The sequence below is a fragment of the Balaenoptera physalus genome (assembly GCF_965194825.1).
Source record: "Balaenoptera physalus genome assembly, chromosome: 3".
Classification (NCBI taxonomy): Eukaryota; Metazoa; Chordata; class Mammalia; order Artiodactyla; family Balaenopteridae; genus Balaenoptera; species Balaenoptera physalus.
The window spans coordinates 7,994,413-8,015,224 of record NC_138890.1 but is presented as its reverse complement, the minus strand read 5'-3'; the positions used below and the strand labels follow the sequence as shown (position 1 = coordinate 8,015,224).

Below are 20,812 nucleotides of genomic sequence, written 5' to 3'. Positions count from 1 at the left end.
GACTTTGGCTTTTATTCTGAATGAGGTGGGAGCCATGAAGGATTCTAAGCAGAGGAGGGACCTGATCTGATTCGGGTGTTCCCAGGCTCCTTCTGACCATCGAGGGGAAAACAAACTGTGAGGCGTGAGGGCGGGAGCTGGGAGACCAGGTATGATGGGGGCTGGACTGGAAAGAGGCAAAGAGGAGTGGAGAAACCTGCCAGTCTTTGCTCATCTTCGCATTTCCTGCCCAGCAGCTACCAGCAGCCTGAAAGGCGAGGCAAGGACTTTAGCCTGGGAGGCCGCCGGTTGCAGCAAGGGTGACCCGGGGTGGGACGCACCAGGGAGTGATGAGCAGGGTTACACTTGGCATCTCCCAGGCCAAAGTGGCTGGACCACTTGGGAAGGTGCGTGGGCTGCTGACACACGTGTGACATGTCACATGCCAGGCTGGGAGCCACCCTCCTGTGCCCTCAGGAGCCTGGGGCCCCACAGTCCAGGCCTCCCTCCTGTGGGCTCAGGATCTGACACTGATCCACTGGGCAACTGGGGCAAGTCACTCTGCTTCTCTGGGCCTCAGTTTTCTTTCTTTTTTTTTTTTTTAAAGATTTTTTTGGTGTGGACCATTTTTAAAGTCTTTATTGAATTTGTTACAATATATATTTTTAAAATTTTATTTATTTTTATTTTTGGCTGTGTTGGGTCTTCGTTGCTGTGCACGGGCTTTCTCTAGTTGTGGTGAGCGGGGGCAACTCTTCATTGCGGTGCATGGGCTTCTCATTGCGGTGGCTTCTCTTGTTGCGGAGCACGGGCTCTAGGCGCGCAGGCTTCAGTAGTTGTGGCACGCGGGCTCAGGAGTTGTGGCTCATGGGCTCTAGAGCGCAGCCTCAATAGTTGTGGCGCATGGGCTTAGCTAGTCCGCGACGTGTGGGAGTTTCCCAGACCAGGGCCTGGCCGTGTCTCCTGCATTGGCAGGCGGATTCTTAACCACTGCGCCACCAGGGAAGTCCAAATTTGTTACAATATTGCTTCTGTTTTATGTTTTGGTTTTTTGGCTGAGGCATGTGGGATCGTAGCTCCCCCACCAGGGATCGAACCCTCACCCCCTGCATTGGAAGGCGAAGTGGTAACCACTGGAACACCAGGGAAGTCCTGGGCCTCCGTTTCCTCATCTGTAAACGGGGGGGATAATGACAGCACCCATACACAGGAATGGGAACAGCACATGCAAAGGCCCTGAGGTAGAGCTGAGCCCTAGCATTATTCAGCCCTTAGTTCCTAGGACCTTTTCTAACCAGGGCTAGAAGGGCCATCAGGAGGAGGCGCCTGGGCATGCAAAGCCTGGGAGGTGAGCAAGAAGTTGGCATATGCAGATGCTGAGTGGGGGCTGGAGAATCCACTAAGACTGCTGCCTTGGGGCTGGGAGAGGAACCATAGGGGAGAGATTTGAGACCACATACTGGCCAAGACATCCGCACATCCTCCTTCCACTGGAGGCGGCTGGGCCGGTCCAGCCTCCCAGACTGGCTCACTCAGGTCCCACCACCGGGTCCTGTGTCACATCTCCTAGCGCCTCGGAGCCCAACTGGACTCCTCTGCCCTCACCCCAGACTGGGGCACATCCCATGGAGACCCCTAGGTAAGCGCCCGAACATCCCTGTGCCTCAGTTTACTCATCTGTAAAATGGCGGAAAGGATAGGTCCTCCAACACATCAGAACTACAGGGCCGTGCTTAATAAACGCTCGAGATTATAATTATTATGGTGATTATAGTGATTGCTAGCCAGAGGGCAAAAAGAGCATCCCCCGGGAGGAAGTCCGAGACCCCCAGCCTCAGTCCCGTGTCCTCTCCTCCCCTGCCCCCCTCAGTTTCCCCAGCCCAGCCTCGAGGGCGCAAAGGCAGCCGGGGGACCCACGCCCCCTCCGGCCGGCAGGGGCAGCACGGAGCGGTCCGGGACACCCGGAAGGGCCCCGCCCCCGGCCCCGCCCAGCCCGGGCTGCCCAGAACCGGGAGGCGGCGGCGGCGGCGGCGGCGGCAGCCACGGCGGGGACGGTGCGCGCGGCTGCAGCGGCGGGGCCGGTGGCTGGACGCGCGGAGCGCCATGGCGGCAGCCGAGCGCCGCGCCTTCGCGCACAAGATCAACAGGTAGTGCGGCCGCCGGGCCCCCTCCCGGGCCGCCCCCACGTGTCCGAGCCCCGCCCCGGGGCGGCCCGGCCCTCCCTCGCCTAGGCGCCCCCCATTCAAGCCCCTTCCGCCTTGGCCAGCTCCGGCCCGCTTCCTCCGGCCGGGGGCGCAGGCGTGGGGAGGTGGGGACGGCGGTGGGGGTTCCGGCCTGGGGGTCGCGGGCGCGGTGGTGGCTGAGGTCCTCCCTTGGAACCGGTGGGACGCGTGTGGGCGTGCCCGGGGGGCCTTCCTGGAGGAGGCGGCGCGGGGAAAGCGCTGCCCGGTGCCCTCCGCACCTCCTACCCATCTCCTGGCCCTTCCCCCGGCCCCCAAGCTCCCCAAGCGTGGGAGTTGGGGGGCTCTTTCTGTCCCATCCTCTGGGCCTGGTGTGGGGCAGGGACGCATCAGACGCCGAGATTTGGGAACAGGGATGGTGCTTCTGGCGGCCTTTGAACCCCCTCGGGAAGTTTCCTGTGATCTTCTCCCCGCGAGGGTCCCGTGCCCAGCTGTCTGGGGGGCAGGGGACAGCTGTGAATGTCCCCCCGCCCCCAGCCCTGCTTCAGGCTCTCCCATCACCGGCTGGACGCGCTGGAGATGGATGGTGATTGAATGGAAGGAGTGGGGGCAGGGGACAGAACCAGCTGGTGGGCAGACGGGGGGAGGGGACAGGCGCCAGGCGCTGGGGGATCCATTTCCGTGGCCACTGGAGATTGTAAGAGATTGGCCAGGGAGGGGGATGTCAGACTCTCTGGGGCTGAAGAGCCTTTCACCCATTCGGGTCTTTGCCTCCAATAGTGGGTTCAGAATCTGCTGGGGGTGGGGTGGGGGGTGTGTTTCTCTCGCAGTGGGGGGGTGGGGGGCGGGCAGGGACCTCCCCTGATCACCCCCAGGTGAAAGAGTCAGCCCTGCCCTGATGGAGACACAAGAAAAGATCCCACCCTTGGGGGCAGATACAGTGGGGGAGGCAGAGGAGAAGCAGGATAAAGTAGATTATATGTTAGTGGTAAGTGGTATCAGGACATACAAGGCAGAGAAGGGAGATGGAGAATGTGAGGACTATTTGAGTTCTGGGAGGCGGGTCAGGAAGGCCTGGAGGAGAAGGTGGCATTTAAACAAAGATCTGATGGAGGTGAGGGAGGGGTCCATGCCCAGACATGGGGGAAGAGCAGTCCAAACACAGGGAAGGGCAAGTGCAAAGGCCCAGGGGCAGGAGCAGATGTTCACAGAGCATCTGAGGAAGCCAGTCAGGCTGGAGTAGAGTGAGGAGGGGGGCAGTGGGAGCGGGTTGTGCAGGGCTTGTGGGTTGTGGGGAGGAGTTTAACTTTTACCCTGAGTGAGGTGGGGGCCATGAAGAGTTTGGAACAGAGGAGGGACGTTGTGACCTGGTGTCTGGGGCATAGTGGTTGGGCAATTTTTACGTTCTCTTATCTCTGTGTCTCTGAATCGTTCCTCTCTCTTGGACCTTTGGTGTTTCTGAGCTTGGGGAGGTTATTGCCGTCTGTTTTTTTGCCTCTCAGTCCCTATGTCCTTGGGTCCTGGCGTCCACTCAAGTGAGAAAGAGAGGCCCTGGGTTTCGCCTTGGGGAATGGATACTCTATAGAGTTCAGGGTAAGAAAAGCAGAGAAAGATCCTGGGGCCCCAGTGAACCACAAGCAAATGGCTCAAGTCTTCCAGCCACCCTCTGACAAAGTCTCCTGAGCAGACTAGTGGGCACCCAGGTACCTACATGCTCAGACCTAGGCCTGTATTCATCTGCTTGTTCATTCAATTATTCATTCCACAAATGCCATATTAATCTAAATATTAGACAGTCCCCCAGTTTCCTAATGAACAGGTTCATTTAAAACAAAGATTTGGGGGGACAACTTAAAAATACAAACTCGGGAATTCCCTGGTGGTCCAGTGGTTAGGACTCGGCGCTTTCACTGCAGGGGCCCAGGTTCGATCCCTGGTCAGGAAACTGAGATCCTGCAAGCCGCGAGGCATGGCCAAAAGGAACAACAACAAACAAACTCTTATGAATGTACACAACATGCACAAATATTATTGTATACAACATAATGTTCATTTTTTTTTTTCACTTGTACTCTTTAAAATAAAGTCCAATCTGGAATGGTGATAATGACCAGCACTTTTTTGTTTTTTGGCTGTGTGGCTTGGCTTGGCTTGGCTTGCGGGATCTTAGCTCCCCGACCAGGGATCGAACCCCTGCCCCCTGCAGTGGAAGCCTGGAGTCCTAACCACTGGACCGCCAGGGAATTCCCATGACCAGCACTTCTAATGTGCTTATCGCATGCTGGTCCCCATCTGAGATGTCACTAATTGTCACCAGAGCCCATTGACATTGGTATAACTATTGAAACCAAAACCCAAAGTGGTTAGGTCACTCTCAAGGGTCTCTCAGGGGGAAGTGAGCCCAAGAGTGTGTGGCTCCAGAGTTGAGAACAGTCTTGGAAACCGTGCCTCTTCCTGCCCTCTCCTATCCGCAAGGATGTCCATTCATTCTTCCCAGGCTTCTGAGAGCAGTGTCTTTATTTTGCCCCTCAGTTGTCTGATGTGGGGCAGTTTGCATTTCTCATTTAAAGAAATGATTTGTTGGAGGGATGGGAGCACAAGACGACATACATTGACGAAATTCCAAAAGTACCTGTGAGATTTCAAGGAAATATCTTCCTCCCACTCCTGTCCCCAAATATATTTGCAGACGTGAGCTTATGCATAGGTGATTATTTTTTACCTTTAAAAAAGTTGTAACAGATGACATGTATACAGAAAAATGCTAAGTTTAAGGAGTAATCATGAAACAAATGCCAGGGGAAAAGTCACTTGGATCAAGACGGGCCGTCTTGGGAATTACCTGGCTGTCCAGTGGTTAGGACTCCACGCTTCCACTGCATGGGGCACAGGTTCAATCCCTGGTCAGGGAACTAAGATCCTGCATGCTGTGTGATGCCGCCAAAAAAAAAAAAAAGACGGGGGCCGTCTCTACCTTCCCAAGCCTCCGTACTCCAGCAGGCCCCCCTCAAGGTCTGCACTTGATTCTGCCCCTCAGGGAACGGCTATGCTGATGGCAGCTACTATTTCCTCCTCACTTACATTATGGCTTCTCCGTCCAAGTTGGCTTCCTATCTGCAGTGGGTTGGCTTTGTCTGTTTAGAACATCTCATAAATGGAACCACACGGGATGTCAAGTCCTATATGGCAGTGTAATGTCGGCAGCGTCTGTGCTGCCGCCTGTAGTCTGGTTCATCCTTTTTCATTGCTGCGTACTATTCCCCCTGCTTCTTGTGCGTTCTCCATCTTTGGTCAAGGAACTTGTGAGTTGTTTCCCTTTGAGGCTGTCATGATCAGAGCTGCCATGAACATTCTCGGCCATGTATTTCCTCCTGAGTATCTACGCCTCAGAGTGGAATTGCTGGATTGGCATATTTTCAACTCTGCCTGTAAATTTACAGATGGTTTTCCAAAGGGGTTCCCCCAGCAGCAGATGAGGGTTCCCATTGCTCCGCATCCTTGCTGGCACTCATATTATTTGCCTTTAAATTTTTCTGTCAGTCCAGGAGGGGTAGGGTGGGATATGAGGAGGAATCTCTTTATGGTTTTATATTTACTCATTTTCTTCCCTCACTTTTTGCAGAAGTGGGAACACAGCATCAAGGCTTAAGCCATTCTTGTTTCTGGTTTTGTCATCCTCCTCCCCTGTGAGGGTAGTCCTCTGTTAATCTGGCCAGCCCTGGGGGGGGGGGGTACACAGTCTCACATGAATTCCCAGCACTGCCACTGCTTCATCTCTCCCCTCTGAGCATCTCTTGAGTATCACATAGGGTTGTGGAGTTTTCACCTTAGAAGGATTTATCTCACCAATAGCTATACCCCACCACCTGATCTTTGCAGTTTCCATCATTGAATGCTGAGATCCCTTCCTGAGAAAACCCACTAAATTCAGCTCAGCATTTTGCCTCCCTTTTTGAAGTGTGGTCCACGGGAACATCTGAAGCAGATCTGATGTGGGAGTGAGAAAGAGAGAGGGGTTGGCGATGACTCCCAGGTGTGGGTCCCAAGCATCCAAGAGGGTAGGGCTGCCCTTAGTGAGACAGAGAGGATGGTGGGAGGGCAGGTTATGGTCATGGGGCAGATTTGAGGATCTGTTGGTGTTTAGATGGTGTTGAAGCCTCCAGACTGGATGGGACCGCTCTTGGGAGTAGGGAGCGGGTGAGTGTGGACAGGGAAGGGGCAGGTTCTGGAGCCCCTGTTCTTGGCCCTGCTCCCCATCATGGAATGCCTAGCGCTAAAGGACTTTGACCTCCAGCCGACCAGGGTTCAATTCTGGGCACTGCTGCATTCGGCTGTGTGACCCTGGGTGCCTCACGACCCCTCTCTGAGCCTCACTCACCTTTGGTATACAAAGCAGGGTCAGAAATTCTAGTTTCCCAGGATGCTCTGTGAGGCAACGTGGTGACAGCTAGCTTTAACTGAACACTTACTGTGTGCCAGGCCCTACACTCAGAACAGCTCAATGAGTCGTGGGTACTGTCCCGAGCCCAGAGGTCCAGAGAAAAGATGTCATTCGCCCACGCTCGCCCAGCTCCAAGTGCAGAGCTCTGTGACTCAGTAAACTGGCTCCCGTGGCCACACCGTTGTGGACCAAGCCTTTTCCCACTTTGGGGGCCTCACTCTAAGGCCCGTGACAAAATGAAGCTGGAGGCTCAGCCCTCCCCACCCGCCTCCCTGCTCTGGGGCAGCAGCTGTAGAACAGCTGGGACCAGGGCACAGACAGGTTCCCTGATACAGCATCTTTCGTAAATCACCCCCAGTCCTCCTCTGTGTGCCCATGCTTCCAGAGGAAGTGGCCTGGACTTGGAGAATTTGAGGACAAATCCCTAATTTTTTTTTTTTTAACCCCCCTGCACCGCCTGGCTTGCGGGATCTTAGTTCCCCAACCAGGGACTGAAGCTGTGCCCTCAGCAGTGAAAGCGCGGAGTCCTAACCACTGGACCGCCAGGGAATTCCACAAATCCCTAATTTTTAACATCCTTTGAATTTCCTACAAGCTTCTCTTCCCTTCCCCGCTTCCCCACACCCCCCGTCCAATAGAAGCAAGACTCTGAGACCGTTGACAGAGGAAAGAAATAGAATCCAGGGACAGAGAAGGAATGAGGCTGGGGTCTCAAATTGGAGGCCCCACGTTGGATCAGGGTCGTGGTCAAGTTTTTTTTGACCCACACGGATTTGAATTCAGAGGCTTACAGACAGGGCTGAAGCTCCTAATTATCCCCACTCCACACCTGTCTTTCCTGGGCCCACCTCACACATCCATTGCATTGGACGCTTGTGGGCCACATTTGCAATCCTCAACATAGCGCTTTATGGGGCACAACTTTTTATTTTTATTTTATTTTTTAAAAAATGTTTATTTATTTATTTATTTGGCTGCTCTGGATCTTAGTTGCGGCATGTGGGGTCTTTAGTTGCGGCATGTGGGATCTAGTTCCCTGACCAGGGATCGAACCCGGGCCCCCTGCATTGGGAGCACCAGGGAAGTCCCAGGGGCACAACTTTTTATTAAGAAAATTTCCAAGCCTAAGAGAAAAGAGGGAAGCAGGAGCGACTGAGGCCTGAACCCCTCAGCAGTTGCCCTCTTGATTTTAAGAGAGACTGAGGCCCAGAAAGGTTGTTCCACCTGTGCAAAGCCACACAGCTAAAAGATAAGGGGCTTCCCCCAACTTACAGTAGACTTACGCAAGTTGGACCAAGAGGGAGATTGGAAGGGATTCACTCATTCCATCAAAAAAACATTTATTGATGGGAATTCCCTGGCAGTCCAGTGGTTAGGTCTTGGCGCTTTCACTGCCAAGTGAAAGCTCGAGTGTGATCCCTGGTCGAGGAACTAAGATTCCACAAGACATGTGGCACAGACAAAAAAAAAAAAAAAAAAATTATTGAGCATCTACTATGTGTGGGATCCAGTCCTGGAACCTCCACAGGGACAACACAGTCCTAGTCTTGTTTTCACAGAGACCCCAGGGAGCAGGGATTTCCAGGCCTAGAGAACAGAGCCCAGCCTCAGAGCCTTTGCGCTCGCTGTTCCCTCTGCCTGGCACACTCTTCCTCCAGATAACTGCGTGGCGCCCTCTCCTTCCAAGCTCAGCTGAAGGAACTGAGAGCTTGGGGAGTCCCTGCCCCCAGAGGGTTTGTTCGAAATTCCCATGCTGGCCCCCTCCCCTGTGGGTCTTGCCCCTTCACCCTCATCCTCTGGGACTCTGAAGGTCAGGGTAGATGCAGGCGGCCCACGAAGGCCACGGCACTGACCTTGGTGGCTGGGTTGTGCTCTCTGAGAGTCATGCTGGCCTCTTACACACAGCCAGCCTCAGTCTCAGATTCGCTGAGAAGGTGGGTGTATGGCATGCCCGCCGAATGCCAGGCCCCCTGCTCAGCTCCACTGGTCTGTGAGAGCAGGGCAGCTACAGATGGGTAAACTGAGGTTCAGAGGCAGGAGTGACTTGTCCAGCAAGGGTGGAACGGTTCTCACATTCCTGATGAGGGGCAGGGGCCAGGGTAGGCAGAGGTCCTCCAGATGAGGAAGTGGAGGCCTCTCTCCAGACCTGGAAGCCAGTCCTGGTGGGTCAGGACTCAGACCCCGGGGGCCAGGGGGAAGAAGGAAGCGCAGGAATCAGTGGCCCTCAGGCCCTGCCCAGCAGCAGCCCTCTATCTGTGCTTGCAGGAGGAAAGGGGACCATGTATCTGCCACAGCCTTGGGGCCCACACGCTGAGAACTGTGCATCCTGAAGCCTGGGTTCTCTTGGCCCGGGGCCTGATTTTTTTTTTCTTTCCATAGCCTGGATTTTCCTCTCATGGAATGAGTTTGTGGGCTCTGAAGCCCCGGTTCCCAGGGCCCCGCTGCCCAAGTGCTCCTGCCCCCAACTACCCCCTTCCTGTCCCCACAGGACAGTGGCTGCTGAGGTGCGGAAGCAGGTGTCCCGGGAACGCAGTGGCTCTCCCCACTCCAGCAGGCGCTGCAGCAGCTCCCTGGGGGTGAGTGTGTGGGAGCCCCCCCCCCCCCGCAGCTGTGGGCAAGCTGAGGCTGGGAGGGACCCAGCTGTGACAGGGAAGGGGGTCCCTGTCCTGGCCCAGCACTGTCCCCATTCCTGTCCCCAGTCAGCGTGAGTGGGAGGGTGGTGGACCCCCCTCTCTGCAGGGAGCAGCCCTGTGGGTGGTCGGGGGGAGAAGTTCCAGGCTGCTGTGGCCCACACCTCCTGCTGTCTGGACCACCCAGCTGGGGATGGTGGGGAGGGCGGTCTGGGGGATGGGAGGTGCTTCTGGCTGCAGTGAGGAGGGGTGGGGCTCTCTCGCCCCAGGGCCTGAGGAATTGTCTCTTTCTTTGCTGCAGTCCACAAACCTTTCCTTCCACCATGAGTTTCCTGCCCCTCCAGGCACAGGGTGTGATTTCCTGCCTGGAAAGAGGGTCAGGGCCGGCCAAGCTGGGGTGGGGATGGAGTGGCTGAGGTCACCATCCTCCAGGGCCCCTCCAGCTCCAACACCTTCCATGGCTCCCACCGCCCTCTTGTTTGTTCAAGGCCAGCCCAAGTCCACACACCCTCCAGCCCCCCGGGGCACGGGTCACAGCCACTTTGCTCCAACTCAGGTCCCACTGACTGAAGTCATTGAGCCCCTGGACTTTGAGGATGTGCTCCTGAGCCGGCCGCCAGATGCAGAGCCCGGGCCACTCCGGGAACTGGTCGAGTTTCCAGCTGATGACCTGGAGCTGCTGCTGCAGCCCCGGGAATGCCGCACCACGGAGCCTGGGATCCCCGAGGATGGGTGGGTTCAGCCCCACACCCTCCCTGTCTGTAACTCCACCTGCCTCTGTGCCCCCCATGAATACCCCCTTTCCCAACAGCCCTGAGTTCAACTCTTGGCTCCGCTGTGTGACCTTGGGCAAGTCCCCTTCCCTCTCTGAGCCTCTACCTCTGCGTCTCTGAAACAGACAGAAGGACAGGCCCCACCTCACAGGCCACTGGAAAGATTAACACTGGGCCCTGCCTCTGTTTACCCTGATTGTATTTTGTGCAGAAAGCTGGATGCCCAGGTGAGGGCTGCTGTGGAGATGTACACGGAGGACTGGGTCATCGCCCACAGGAGGTGGGTCTGGCTCGGGGGTAGCTCAGGGTAGAGAGGCCAGGTCCGAGCCCAGAAGAGCCCATTGTCTGCTGCCGGTCCTCCTGTTTATCCACCCACCGTCCCTTTAAGGGTAGCCAGACTTCTCCGGCGGAGCATAGGGAGGGTGGATGGCCTTGCAGGCATCACCTGGGCCTGGGAGGTGTGTCAGCACATCCCGGAGCCCTGGGGAGCCCTCGGGAGCCCTCATTCCTGATACCCACCAAGCCCTGCCTCCTCCTAGGTACCAGCACCTGAGTGCAGCATACAGCCCCATCACCATAGAGACGCAGCGAGAGAGGCAGAAGGGCCTCGCCCGCCAGGTCTTCGAGCAGGACGCTTCTGGGGATGAGAGGTCCAGCCCGGAGGACTCGGTGAGGGAGCCTGGGTAGGGGTCAGTATAAGCGTATGTACATGCATGGGCTGCGGCCCCAGCTCTCAAACGCATATGATGGGAAATGACCCGAACAGCCTTGAACCCAAAAGGAAATGTATCAGCCCTGTAAGTGAAAAGTTAAGGGTAACAATTATAAGCATTTATTAAGGGCTTAGTGTGTACTAAATGTTTTATACTTGTCCTTATCTTTCATCCTGTGAGACCCGGCAACACCCATTTTACAGATAAAAACACTGAGGGGAGTTCCCTGGTGGTCTAGTGGTTAGGATTCGGAGCTTTCACTGCTATGGCCTGGATTCAATCCCTGGTTGAGTCTTGAGCCTGTATTTTGTCAACCAATATTTATTGAGTGCCTACTTGTACCAATAATAATCATGTCAAGAATTATTGTTATTTTTTCCTTGTTACTATTTATAAGTGTAGATGGGGAAACTGAGGCCCTTAGAGTTGGGGTCAGAGACCCAGGGTCACAGAGCTGAGCTGGGATTTGAACCAAGGTAGTCTGCTTCTGACCATAGCTGAGTCTGGGAGGTCAGGCAGGGTCCTGGGCCATTGACAGCCCCAATGAGAACTCTCCCTCCCCTGGCAACAGTGAGCAGAGTCCCAGGGAAGGCTCTCATTGGCCCAACCCAGGCATATCCTGACCTTGGAGCCAATCCCTGGGGCTGGTACCTGTTTTGTTCTGATTGGCCAGACAAGGGTCATGTGATACCCAGACTGGGAAGTAACCTCCTCACAATAGTAAAGGAGGGGGCTTCCCCAGATAGAAAGTTCTAGAAAGAGAGTCAGCAGAGCCCTCAGGTGACCCTTGTAGTGGTGACCCCAGCCCCTGGCCCTCAGCTTCCCCACCTATAGGTTGGGCATGAGGACAGTCTCACCTGAGTAGGACGGAGATGCGTTCAGCTGGTGCTCAGCGCTTGCCCATTCTCTACCGGCAGGATGACCCCCGGCACTCCTCAGGATCCCCAGACGACACCCCACGAAGCAGTGGCGCCTCTGGCATCTTCGACCTGAGGAACTTGGCAGCCGACTCATTGCTGCCCTCACTGCTGGAGCGCGCAGCCCCGGAGGACGTGGACCGGCGCAATGAGGCCCTGCGGCGGCAGCACCGGCCCCGTGCCCTGCTCGCCCTCTACCCGGCGCCCGACGAGGTGGGTGCCCACTAGCCTGCACAGGCCCTGAGGTCAATACACATCCAACTGACATGTATCCCAGTATATGATCCCAGCAAGATTTCCTGGGTGCCTACTGTATACCCTGCAATGTATACTTTAATTCAATGGCTTCTGTTGGGTGCCTACTATATACCCCTATATTTTTCCACCCAGCATTTATTGGGCACCTACTATATAGTGCTATATTTACTCAACCAATATTTATTGTATGCCTACTGTATAGTCTTTTCTTTAATCAAACAGCATATAATCAATGAGTATTGAGCACCTACTGTATATGCCTATATTTATCCACCCAGCATTTATTGGGCACCTACTGTGTACCCTATTTTTTATTTGATGACTTTTATTATATATACCCCTATATTTATCCATTCAGCATTTATTGGGCACCTACTGTGTACCCTACATTTTTATTCAATGACCTTTATTTATTATACCTACCCTTATATTTATCCACCCAGCATTTATTGGGCATTTACCATATATTCATATTTATTCAGTCAATGTTAACTGTATGCCTACTGTATAGTCTTCTATTTAATTAAACAGCATTTGAGCAACTAATATTTATTGAGCACCTACCATGTGTACCTGTATTTATCCAACTAACTTTTATTAGGCACCTAGTATATACATCTGTGTTTTAATTCAGCCATTTATTGAGTGCTTGCTGTATACCCCAATATTTTATTCAACTAGTACTTATTGGGTGTCTAGTACATGTCTCTATATATGTCCAGTCAGCATTAATCAAATACTTTCTGTATATGTCTATGTTTACTCAACCACTTTTTAGTAGGTACCTACTACATACCTCTGTGTTTATCCAACCAAGATGTTTGAGTGCCAGTTATATAACAGGCACTGGGGATACAGCCACGAACAAGATAGAGCCAGTCCTTGCTCTCTGAGTTCACAGCCTGGTGGAGGAGAGATACCAGGAAATGACAACCCAGGATAGTGCCATGATGAGGTGTGTGTCACTGTCCCTCACATGGCCCTCAGTGTCCCAGCCACGTGGCCCATTGCAACAGGGCCTGTTGAGCATCTGGAACATCAAGTGCCTCTGAGTGAGGGAAGGCTTCCTGGAGGAAGTGCCAGCTAAGGTGCGACCTGACGATGAGCAGGTATCGGCCAGGCAAGGAGGAAGGGAGAAGAAGGGCATTCCAGGCAGCGGAAACAGCATGTGCAAAGGCTCAGAGGCAGGGGACTGAAAGAAGTTTAGTCAGGCTGCAGGTAGAGCTGGTCTCAGGCCACACATTCCAAGCCCTTCCTGGAGGATGTGTTCCCAGCTGCCCCTTCGGCTCTTGGCAGGATGAGGCCGTGGAACGCTGCAGCCGCCCAGAGCCACCCCGAGAGCACTTCGGACAGAGGATCCTGGTCAAGTGTCTGTCGCTTAAGTGAGTGTGCTGACCCGTCCCTCCCTTCAGACATGGGAGGGGACCGTGTGGCTTACGGTGTGGCACACACTCGGCGCTCACTACTCGAGCCATGCCATCACCGTGTGCAGCCCTGAGACCTATGAGGACGCCCGTGGGCTCTCAGGCTGGAAAATAAGACTCCCTTTTTCATTATTCAAAACCGCCAATCCTAAGCTCCAGCTGTGTGTCAGGCTCAGTTCTCAGCCCTCCATGTGTATTAACACTGACCTTCTCCACAACGTGCGATGTGGGTGCAGGCGGGAAACCGAGGCACAGGGTGGTAAAGTCATTGTGCCCAAGATCACGAGTTGTGAGGCCAGAGTCTGGCCCTCGCCCAGTCTGCTGCTAGGACCCAGGCTAGAGGGGGCGCTGGTGACCCTGGGCCTGGCTTCCAGCTGCCCAGGGCCCCCTCCACATCGCCCCCTGGGAGCAGCCAGCTTTCGTGGGAATGGAGCTGAACAGGATGTGGCCTTGGACCTGAGCCCGGCCCTGCCCCTCCCCCACTCTGAGTTCCTGCCTGGATGGGGGCAGGAAAGGGAGGTCCCATCTGGCCTGAGGCCCGGGTGGGCCTCCTGCCTCAAGCACATGGGCTGGGAACCGGCTCTCTGAGCTCATCCAGTCATTCAACAAACACTCATTGAGCGTCTACTGTATGCAAGGCCGGGTAACTGTGGGATGACCACATAGGGCTCTCTAGGTGGGGGATACAGCACAAACTGAGGCCAGGAGATGTCTGGAGAGAGGAAAATTGAGGCCAAGAAGTGGGCGGGATGGGGCCACGCAGGGCAGTGAGGAGCCTCAAATTTTAAGTTTTTTTTTTTTTTATTCTTGCTACCTTCTTTTTTTAAAAAATATTTATTTATTTATTTGGCTGCATCAGGTCTTAGTTGCGGCATGTGGGATCTTCTTTGCAGCATGCAGGATCTTCGTTGCGGCATGCGGGATCTTTCATTGTGGTGCACGGGTTCTTAGTTGTGGCTCAGGTTCTAAGTTGAGGCATGCAGGCTCTCTAATTGTGGCACGGGCTCAGTAGTTGCGGCGCGTGGGCTTAGTTGCCCCGCGGCATGTGGGATCTTAGTTCCCCGACCAGGGATCGAACCTACGTCCCCTACATTGGAAGGTGGATTCTTAACCACTGGACCACCAAGGAAGTCCCAAATTTTAAGTTTTAAGATGTTTCCTTAGGAGGCACATGGATGATGAGTAGAAATGAGCAGGGCAGAGTAAGACAGGGAGGCGGTTATGGGGGCCGTTTAGGCGAGCGAAGATGGGACTCAGCCCAGGATGGCAGAAGCCATAGCGACACCTCAGGGGGGGGAGGCAGGGAGGCCCAGGAGTCGAGAATTTCAAGATGGGACTGCGGGAGGATTGATGTGCCAAAAGCTGCCTCCATGCCAACCGAACAAGGGCCATGGATTCAGCTGGAGGGGCTCTGTGTGAGTTACTTACTGAGAGAGGAAGGGAAGGGGCGGAAATCTCTTGGTGCCTCAGTTTCCCCTTTGGCAAAATGGGACAGGTCTTTCCTACAAGCCCTTAAATGGTGCTTCTCTGTGACCCAGTGGGAAACAGATGCCCCCCGCCCCCACAAGGCACCAAGGCTGGGCTGGACCTCAAGAGGGAGTGGGGTGTATGGAGGAGGGAGTGTCAAGGTCATCCTCTGCCAGAGAACCCCCGTTTACTGCAGGTTCGAGATAGAAATCGAGCCCATCTTTGGCATCTTGGCCCTGTACGATGTGCGGGAGAAAAAGAAGGTAGGAACCCCTTTCTTCCCTTTCCTCCCAGTCCTCCTCCTCCTCCTCGCTGCAGGGTAGTGGGCTTCCTGGAAGTGGTGGCCCAGCTGCCTCTTGTGCCCCCAGATCTCAGAGAACTTCTACTTTGACCTGAACTCAGACTCCATGAAGGGCCTACTGCGGGCCCATGGCACCCATCCTGCCATCTCCACCCTGGCCCGCTCTGCCATCTTCTCCGTGACCTATCCCTCGCCCGACATCTTCTTGGTCATCAAGGTACCCACTGGGGCTGGCAAAGGGGTGATAATGGTGAAGGCTGCAGGCGAGGTCCCCACTCTCATGAAAGAAGACAGACATGTCACTAAGAAAGGTGATCAGGGCTGTCATGGCGGAAGTGCAGGCAGCTGGGTGAGAGCCCAGAGGAAGCTTCTGACCCAACCCAGGTGGGGAGAAATCACCAAGGGCTTCCTTGGAGAGGTTACAGCTCAGCCGACACACATGAGTGGGCAGCCTGGGGAGAAATGGCATCCCGGCACATGTGGGTGGATGTTTAAAATTTTTTTTTGGTTGAGAGTTTTTCAGTTTATTAGGGAAAGAAAGACCTAGTTGGCACATTCATTTGGGATTTTCTTTTTCCAGGAGTGAGCTCAAATTTCCTTCCCCAAAACATTCAATTAGGTTACGCTAATGACATTAATTGAACACCTTAAGGCAGGCACTGCTCCAGTCGGTCAGGCTTCACAGGGATTCTGGTCTTTGGTCCTCACAGCAGCCCCGGGAGGTGGGAGTTGCCATGGGGCCCATTTTACAGTTGGGGAAACTGAGGCACAGAACTGGTAAGGAATGTGCTCAAGGTCCCATAGCCCCTGAGTGGTCAGGATTGGAATCCAGGCTCAGAGCCATGCTTGGTGTGGACTCTGTTTATACTAACAAAGAAAGGTGTAAATGTGGGGGGAAAAAATGGAGTCTTGGGTTTGGGGCCAGGTTTAAAAGGTGGGGAGGGTGTAGCTGGTTGCCCAGGCTGAGAGCTAGCACTCAATCCCAAGGACAGTGGGAGCCATGGGCGGTGTTGGAACGAGAGCCCTAGCTGGATGGAACGGAATGTATGGGAGGCTGTGAGGGTCGGGGAAGTTGGGGGTGGCTTGGGGAAGTTGGAGTCCCAGCAGTGCCTCACTGGCCTTGCCTGCCCCTCAGCTGGAGAAGGTGCTGCAGCAGGGGGACATCAGCGAGTGCTGCGAGCCCTACATGGTGATGAAGGAGGTGGACACAGCCAAGGTAAGCGTGGGAGGCTGGGCCAGGTGGTGAAAGGGTCCCCAGGCAGGGCAGATCCTGGGTTCAGAGGGCCTGGGGCACTGAGCTTGTGGGGTGTGTTTGCGGCGTCTCCCCGCAGAACAAAGAGAAGCTAGAGAAGCTGCGCCTGGCGGCTGAGCAGTTCTGCACCCGTCTGGGCCGCTACCGCATGCCCTTCGCCTGGACGGCGGTGCACCTGGCCAACATTGTGAGCAGCGCGGGCCAGTCGGACCGGGACTCGGACTCGGAGGGCGGTGAGGAGGCGGGGCCGACGGGCCAGGGGCGGAGCTACCGGGGAAGGGGAGGGGCGCCCTCTGCTGGCCGGACTTGGTACCAGACCTGAGTCCGCACCGTCTCTGCCCCTCCCTGCCTCTCTCTCTCTCTCATTTCTGTCCCTCTCCATCACTGTCACTGTCTCCCCTAGAGCGCCGACCCACCTGGACTGAACGCCGCCGTCGGGGGCCCCAGGACCGGACAAGTAGCGGGGACGACGCCTGCAGCTTCTCCGGCTTCCGCCCAGCCACGCTAACTGTCACCAACTTCTTTAAGCAGGTGCCGTGGCTCAGGGGTCAGGGGGCTAAGGGAGGGGTGCCCAGGGGCACGGCCCCATTACCCCCCTGTGGCTGCCCGGGCCCCAGGGACCCCAAGCCCCTCGGCCCTGGTTCACCAGGGCGGGTCCCTGCAGGAAGCTGAGCGGCTCAGTGACGAGGACCTCTTCAAGTTCCTGGCTGACATGCGGCGCCCAACATCCCTGCTGCGGCGCCTGCGGCCCGTGACCGGTGCGTGGTGCGCGCCCTAGACGGGACGTGTTACTCATGTAGTCACTCAGCAAACCCACACTGAGCACCTACTGTGCCAGGCCCTGGGGACCATGATAGGCAAAGCCCCGACTTCACAGGTGGGCCTTCTAATGGGGCCCAGAGATGAGAAACAGAATAAGACAGGACTTCCCTGTGGTGGTCCAGTGGCTAAGAATCCACGCTTCCACTGCAGGGGGCACGGGTTCGATCCCTGGTTGGGGAAGATCCCGCATGCCACGGGGTGCGGCCAAAAAAAAAAAGAGTAAATAAGACAGATAGATAGTGGGTCACACGGGGAATGTGGTGGGCAGAGCTGATCAAATATGAGGGCAAGACATGGGAGTTGAGGGCATCTTTCAGCCTTAGCACCCGAAGGATAGAGCCACCAGAGGGTATTGTGGGAGAGTCAGAGCCCTGATCCAAAGCCCAGAGAGGTAGGGCCCGGCTCGAGGCTCCCAGGCAGGTGCAAACTGACTACCCCCTCCCCAGCCCAGCTCAAGATTGACATCTCCCCAGCCCCTGAGAACCCCCACTTCTGCCTCTCCCCGGAGCTGCTTCATGTCAAGCCCTACCCAGACCCCAGGGGTCGGCCCACCAAGGAGATCCTGGAGTTCCCCGCCCGTGAGGTCTACGCCCCGCACACCAGCTACAGGTACAGCCTCTGGGGCAGGCGGGCACTTGAATGGGGGCATTCAGGCATCGTGCAAAGTGAGATGCCCTTTCCCCGACACTCACAGACACTGGCCTGAGATGCCACTGCTCTGCTTTAATGGGGGATGGATAGGAATGAAGGGGCGTGTCCTTCCTCCACCCCTCCTCGATGGTCCGTGTCCTCTGCCTGCGTCCCTGCCTGCTTCCGTCTCTGCTCCATGGCCGGAAATGGGGCCCAGCGCCCTGGCCGACCTCAGCAGACAGGCAGCTCCTCCCTGTGCAGGGGCCGCATGGGGCATGGCAGCATCCCTCGGTGCATGACTGGTCCTCAGTTCCACCCAGACAGGCTCAGGCTGGGAGCGCCGCCGTGTGGAGTCTGGGAGGGAGGTGAGGCTCAGCCAAGGTGCAGGGGTCCCCATCCCTCTGCCTGGCACGCCCAACCCCCCACCAGGCACACCTCTCCTGAATCTGTCTCAGCCGCTGCTGCTGTGCCATCATCTCCTGCCTCTGTCGCTGCACGTGGCCCACGAGGGCCCACATGATGTGGCTCTGCTTGTCTGCATGGACCTGTGGGGTCAGGACAGAAACCTCAGCTGGGGGCCGCCTCACCTCCTATCCCTCGACCCCACCCAGACCCCCCTGCTCCCCACTGCATCTGTGTGACCAGACAAGTCACTGCCACTCCTTGGCCTCAACTTCCTCACCTGTAAAATGGGGATGAGACAGGAGTCCCTTTGTGGGGTTGTTATGAGCATGATGTGGATTTTTAGAGGGCATAAAACAGTGCTGGATACGTCATGGGCACTCAAGAAATTCTCTAAATAGTATGCATTTATTGAGTAACTCCCATGTGCCCCACCCCGTGCTGAGGATTTTATCTGCACCGAGTCCCTGGCTCTGCTTTGAGACATCAGTTGTCGCCCTTATTTGCAAATAGGGAAACTGAGGTATGGGAAGGGACATGGGTTTTGCCCAGAGACACACAGAGTAGAGGCCAGGGTACTGGAAGGCTGACCTTTGGGGGGGTCTCTGGGACAAAAGGCTCAGAAATGAGGTCTGGTTGTGAATCAGGGTCTTGACTCCCCCAGGGCTGGGAACCCCTTACCTTTAAGGCCTCAAATTCTTGGCGGGCATGACCCAGCCAAGCGCCTCTCAGCTGGACTTCCATCCGCTTCATTTTCTTCCACAGCACTTGCTGTCCTTGGGCCACTTCCCCCAGCGCCTGGGCTGTGGCTTCTGCCTGCAGCTTGAGACCATCCTCTTCCATCTGATAAATAGATAGTGGATGTTAGTAGGATGACCTACTGGGACTGGCCTGATTTTAACACTGGAAATCCTGTACTCCAGGAACCGCCTCAGTCCTGGGAAAACCTGACAGTTGGTCATCCTAGGCGTAACTCTCCCATAGACTCCTATCCACCCCGCAACACCCCAACTGCAGCGTCTACCTGCATCTCCAGTAGGCTCGCACGTAGCTCCTGGGCTGCATCCTGGCCCTGGCTGACCTCCTGCCCCAGGAGCCCCAGTGCCTGGCCATAGAGGCTCAGGCTGTGCCCGGCCTCTGTCAGCTGTGCCTCCGTGGCCCTGTACACGCCGTTGAGAGCCTGGCTCAGCTGCAGGGCCCCGTGAAAGAGCAGGGTCAACTCCTCCTGCTGTGCCGGCTCCGAGCCGCTCATGGGGGCCACCAGGGCAGGCTGGGCCACCATCGCCAGGGCGCACAGCAGGCACAGCACGAGCATGGGCATGACTGGGGGGCTGGGGGTGTGGCCACAGCAACACCGCTGCTGCCTTTTATGCCTTAACACCCCCCTTAACCTCAGGTCAATCGTTAACCGGCCAGCCGGGTGCCCTGTGTTGTGCAAGGGCCTGGCGGTGGCACTACAGTTGCATCAGGCGAATGTCCAGTCGGGCCACGCTGGCATCACGCTGGCTGGGGCTCGGGGCCAGGTGTGGGCTGGGGACACTGGGAGAGGACAGGCCCAGGCCCCGCTGGGAGACCCTATGGCTCCTAGCCTCAGTTTCCCCTCCTGTGGATAGGCATGACCACAATAACGGCAATAACAGTGAGGCTTTTATGAGCTCCAGTGGTTTTCCCAGAGCTGTCCCACTGCTGTTACAGTAGCTGGTCTCATAACCTTCCCACAAGCCTGTGATGCTGGAGTTTTTGTTGGCCTGGTTAAGAGCTAGGGGAGCAGGTACAGATGGGGGAGACTCTCCCAAGGCCACACAGCCTGACTCCAGGACCTCCACGTACCCTGGATCAATGCTAACTGCCATGTGTCTCCCTGGATGACTGTGGGCAAGTGCCTCTGTTTCCCTGTGAAATGGAGTGTAATGTGAGTCCCTGCCCACAGGCTGCTGGTGAGAAATAAATGAGTCATTTCACGTCCGGTGCTTAGAACAGAGCCCAACACACCCAGAGCCAGTTGGTGCCACATTAGTGTTTGGTGCAATTATTGACATTTTTGTAATTTAGCATCATTGGTATTACAAAGGCTCAGTTGGGAGGCTTGATGCCCCCATTAGACAGATAGGGAAACTGAGGCCCAGGGGTTGGTTAGGGCTTGAATGGAGTTACCCTGGGGGAGGGAGGCAGAACCCTGACCCCAGCCCAGCCCTTGCCTTCAACTCCAGCCTTGGTTTCCCCACCTGAGAGACACGCCATATAATTCTAGTGGCCTCTCCTGGGGGAAGGGGTGGTCAGGCTCCTGAGCTGGGTGATGGGCAGGTCAGCCTGGGCGGGGCTCAGGCCTGGTGCTGGTTGCCTGGGCTACCTTCTCGGAAGCCTGGCCCTCGGCGCCCATCTGTCCCTGCCCTCTGCCTCACTGTGTCCCCTCAGTACCCCCAAAGCTCCTCTGTGTTCCCACCCTCTGCCACACCGTTCCCCTTCCTGTGCTCTGAGGGTGCCCGTCTGTCCTCCATTCTCTGCCAATCACATCTCCCGCCTGGCGCCCATATATGTCCCTGACCCGGCTCTCAGTGCCCCAGTGGTGTGGCCACTGTCCCCCGGCTCTCTGTGCCTTCGACGTGGACATGCCTCTGCCCCC

The 20,812-nt window shown here is 55.9% G+C and overlaps 2 protein-coding genes across 8 annotated transcripts in view; one reads left to right on the top strand and one right to left on the bottom strand.

The window, feature by feature from the left end:
- The first annotated feature begins 1,970 nt into the window (after window positions 1-1,970).
- Window positions 1,971-20,812, top strand: part of DOCK6 (dedicator of cytokinesis 6) — a 42,229-nt gene continuing 23,387 nt past the window's right edge. For 3 of the 6 annotated variants that reach the window (XM_082454843.1, XM_082454842.1, XM_082454841.1), the window contains exons 1-14: window positions 1,971-2,126; window positions 9,089-9,176; window positions 9,787-9,962; window positions 10,215-10,283; window positions 10,543-10,672; window positions 11,634-11,846; window positions 13,188-13,273; window positions 14,979-15,045; window positions 15,151-15,300; window positions 16,219-16,299; window positions 16,415-16,568; window positions 16,739-16,866; window positions 17,000-17,093; window positions 17,604-17,766. In XM_082454843.1, the coding sequence (XP_082310969.1) occupies window positions 2,083-2,126; window positions 9,089-9,176; window positions 9,787-9,962; window positions 10,215-10,283; window positions 10,543-10,672; window positions 11,634-11,846; window positions 13,188-13,273; window positions 14,979-15,045; window positions 15,151-15,300; window positions 16,219-16,299; window positions 16,415-16,568; window positions 16,739-16,866; window positions 17,000-17,093; window positions 17,604-17,766 (1,643 nt within the window). In that variant the 5' untranslated portion in view covers window positions 1,971-2,082. The other 3 variants (XM_082454840.1, XM_082454845.1, XM_082454844.1) reach the window with 3 other exon arrangements.
- On the bottom strand, window positions 17,775-20,809 carry ANGPTL8 (angiopoietin like 8). 2 transcript variants are annotated; one of them, XM_082454970.1, is made up of 4 exons: window positions 19,214-20,809; window positions 18,871-19,032; window positions 18,223-18,332; window positions 17,775-18,040 (listed from the first exon to the last, which is right to left on the bottom strand). In XM_082454970.1, exons 1-4 carry the CDS (start codon window positions 19,508-19,510, stop codon window positions 18,019-18,021), a joined length of 591 nt encoding a protein of 196 aa, XP_082311096.1. In that variant the 5' UTR covers window positions 19,511-20,809; the 3' UTR covers window positions 17,775-18,018. The 2 variants fall into 2 exon arrangements, with proteins under 2 accessions (XP_082311096.1, XP_082311095.1); XM_082454969.1 differs by having other exon boundaries at window positions 17,775-18,141; window positions 19,214-20,808.

What these genes read in the sequence shown, in the direction of transcription:
- ANGPTL8 (XM_082454969.1), bottom strand. Translation starts at nt 19,510, where the DNA reads ATGCCCATGCTCGTGCTGTGCCTGCTGTGCGCCCTGGCGATGGTGGCC. An exon ending in CGAGCCTACTGGAGATGCAG is followed by an intron (nt 19,033 to 19,213) that starts GTAGACGCTGCA and finishes TCTATTTATCAG; the next exon opens with ATGGAAGAGGATGGTCTCAA. An exon ending in AAGAATTTGAGGCCTTAAAG is followed by an intron (nt 18,333 to 18,870) that starts GTAAGGGGTTCC and finishes CTGACCCCACAG; the next exon opens with GTCCATGCAGACAAGCAGAG.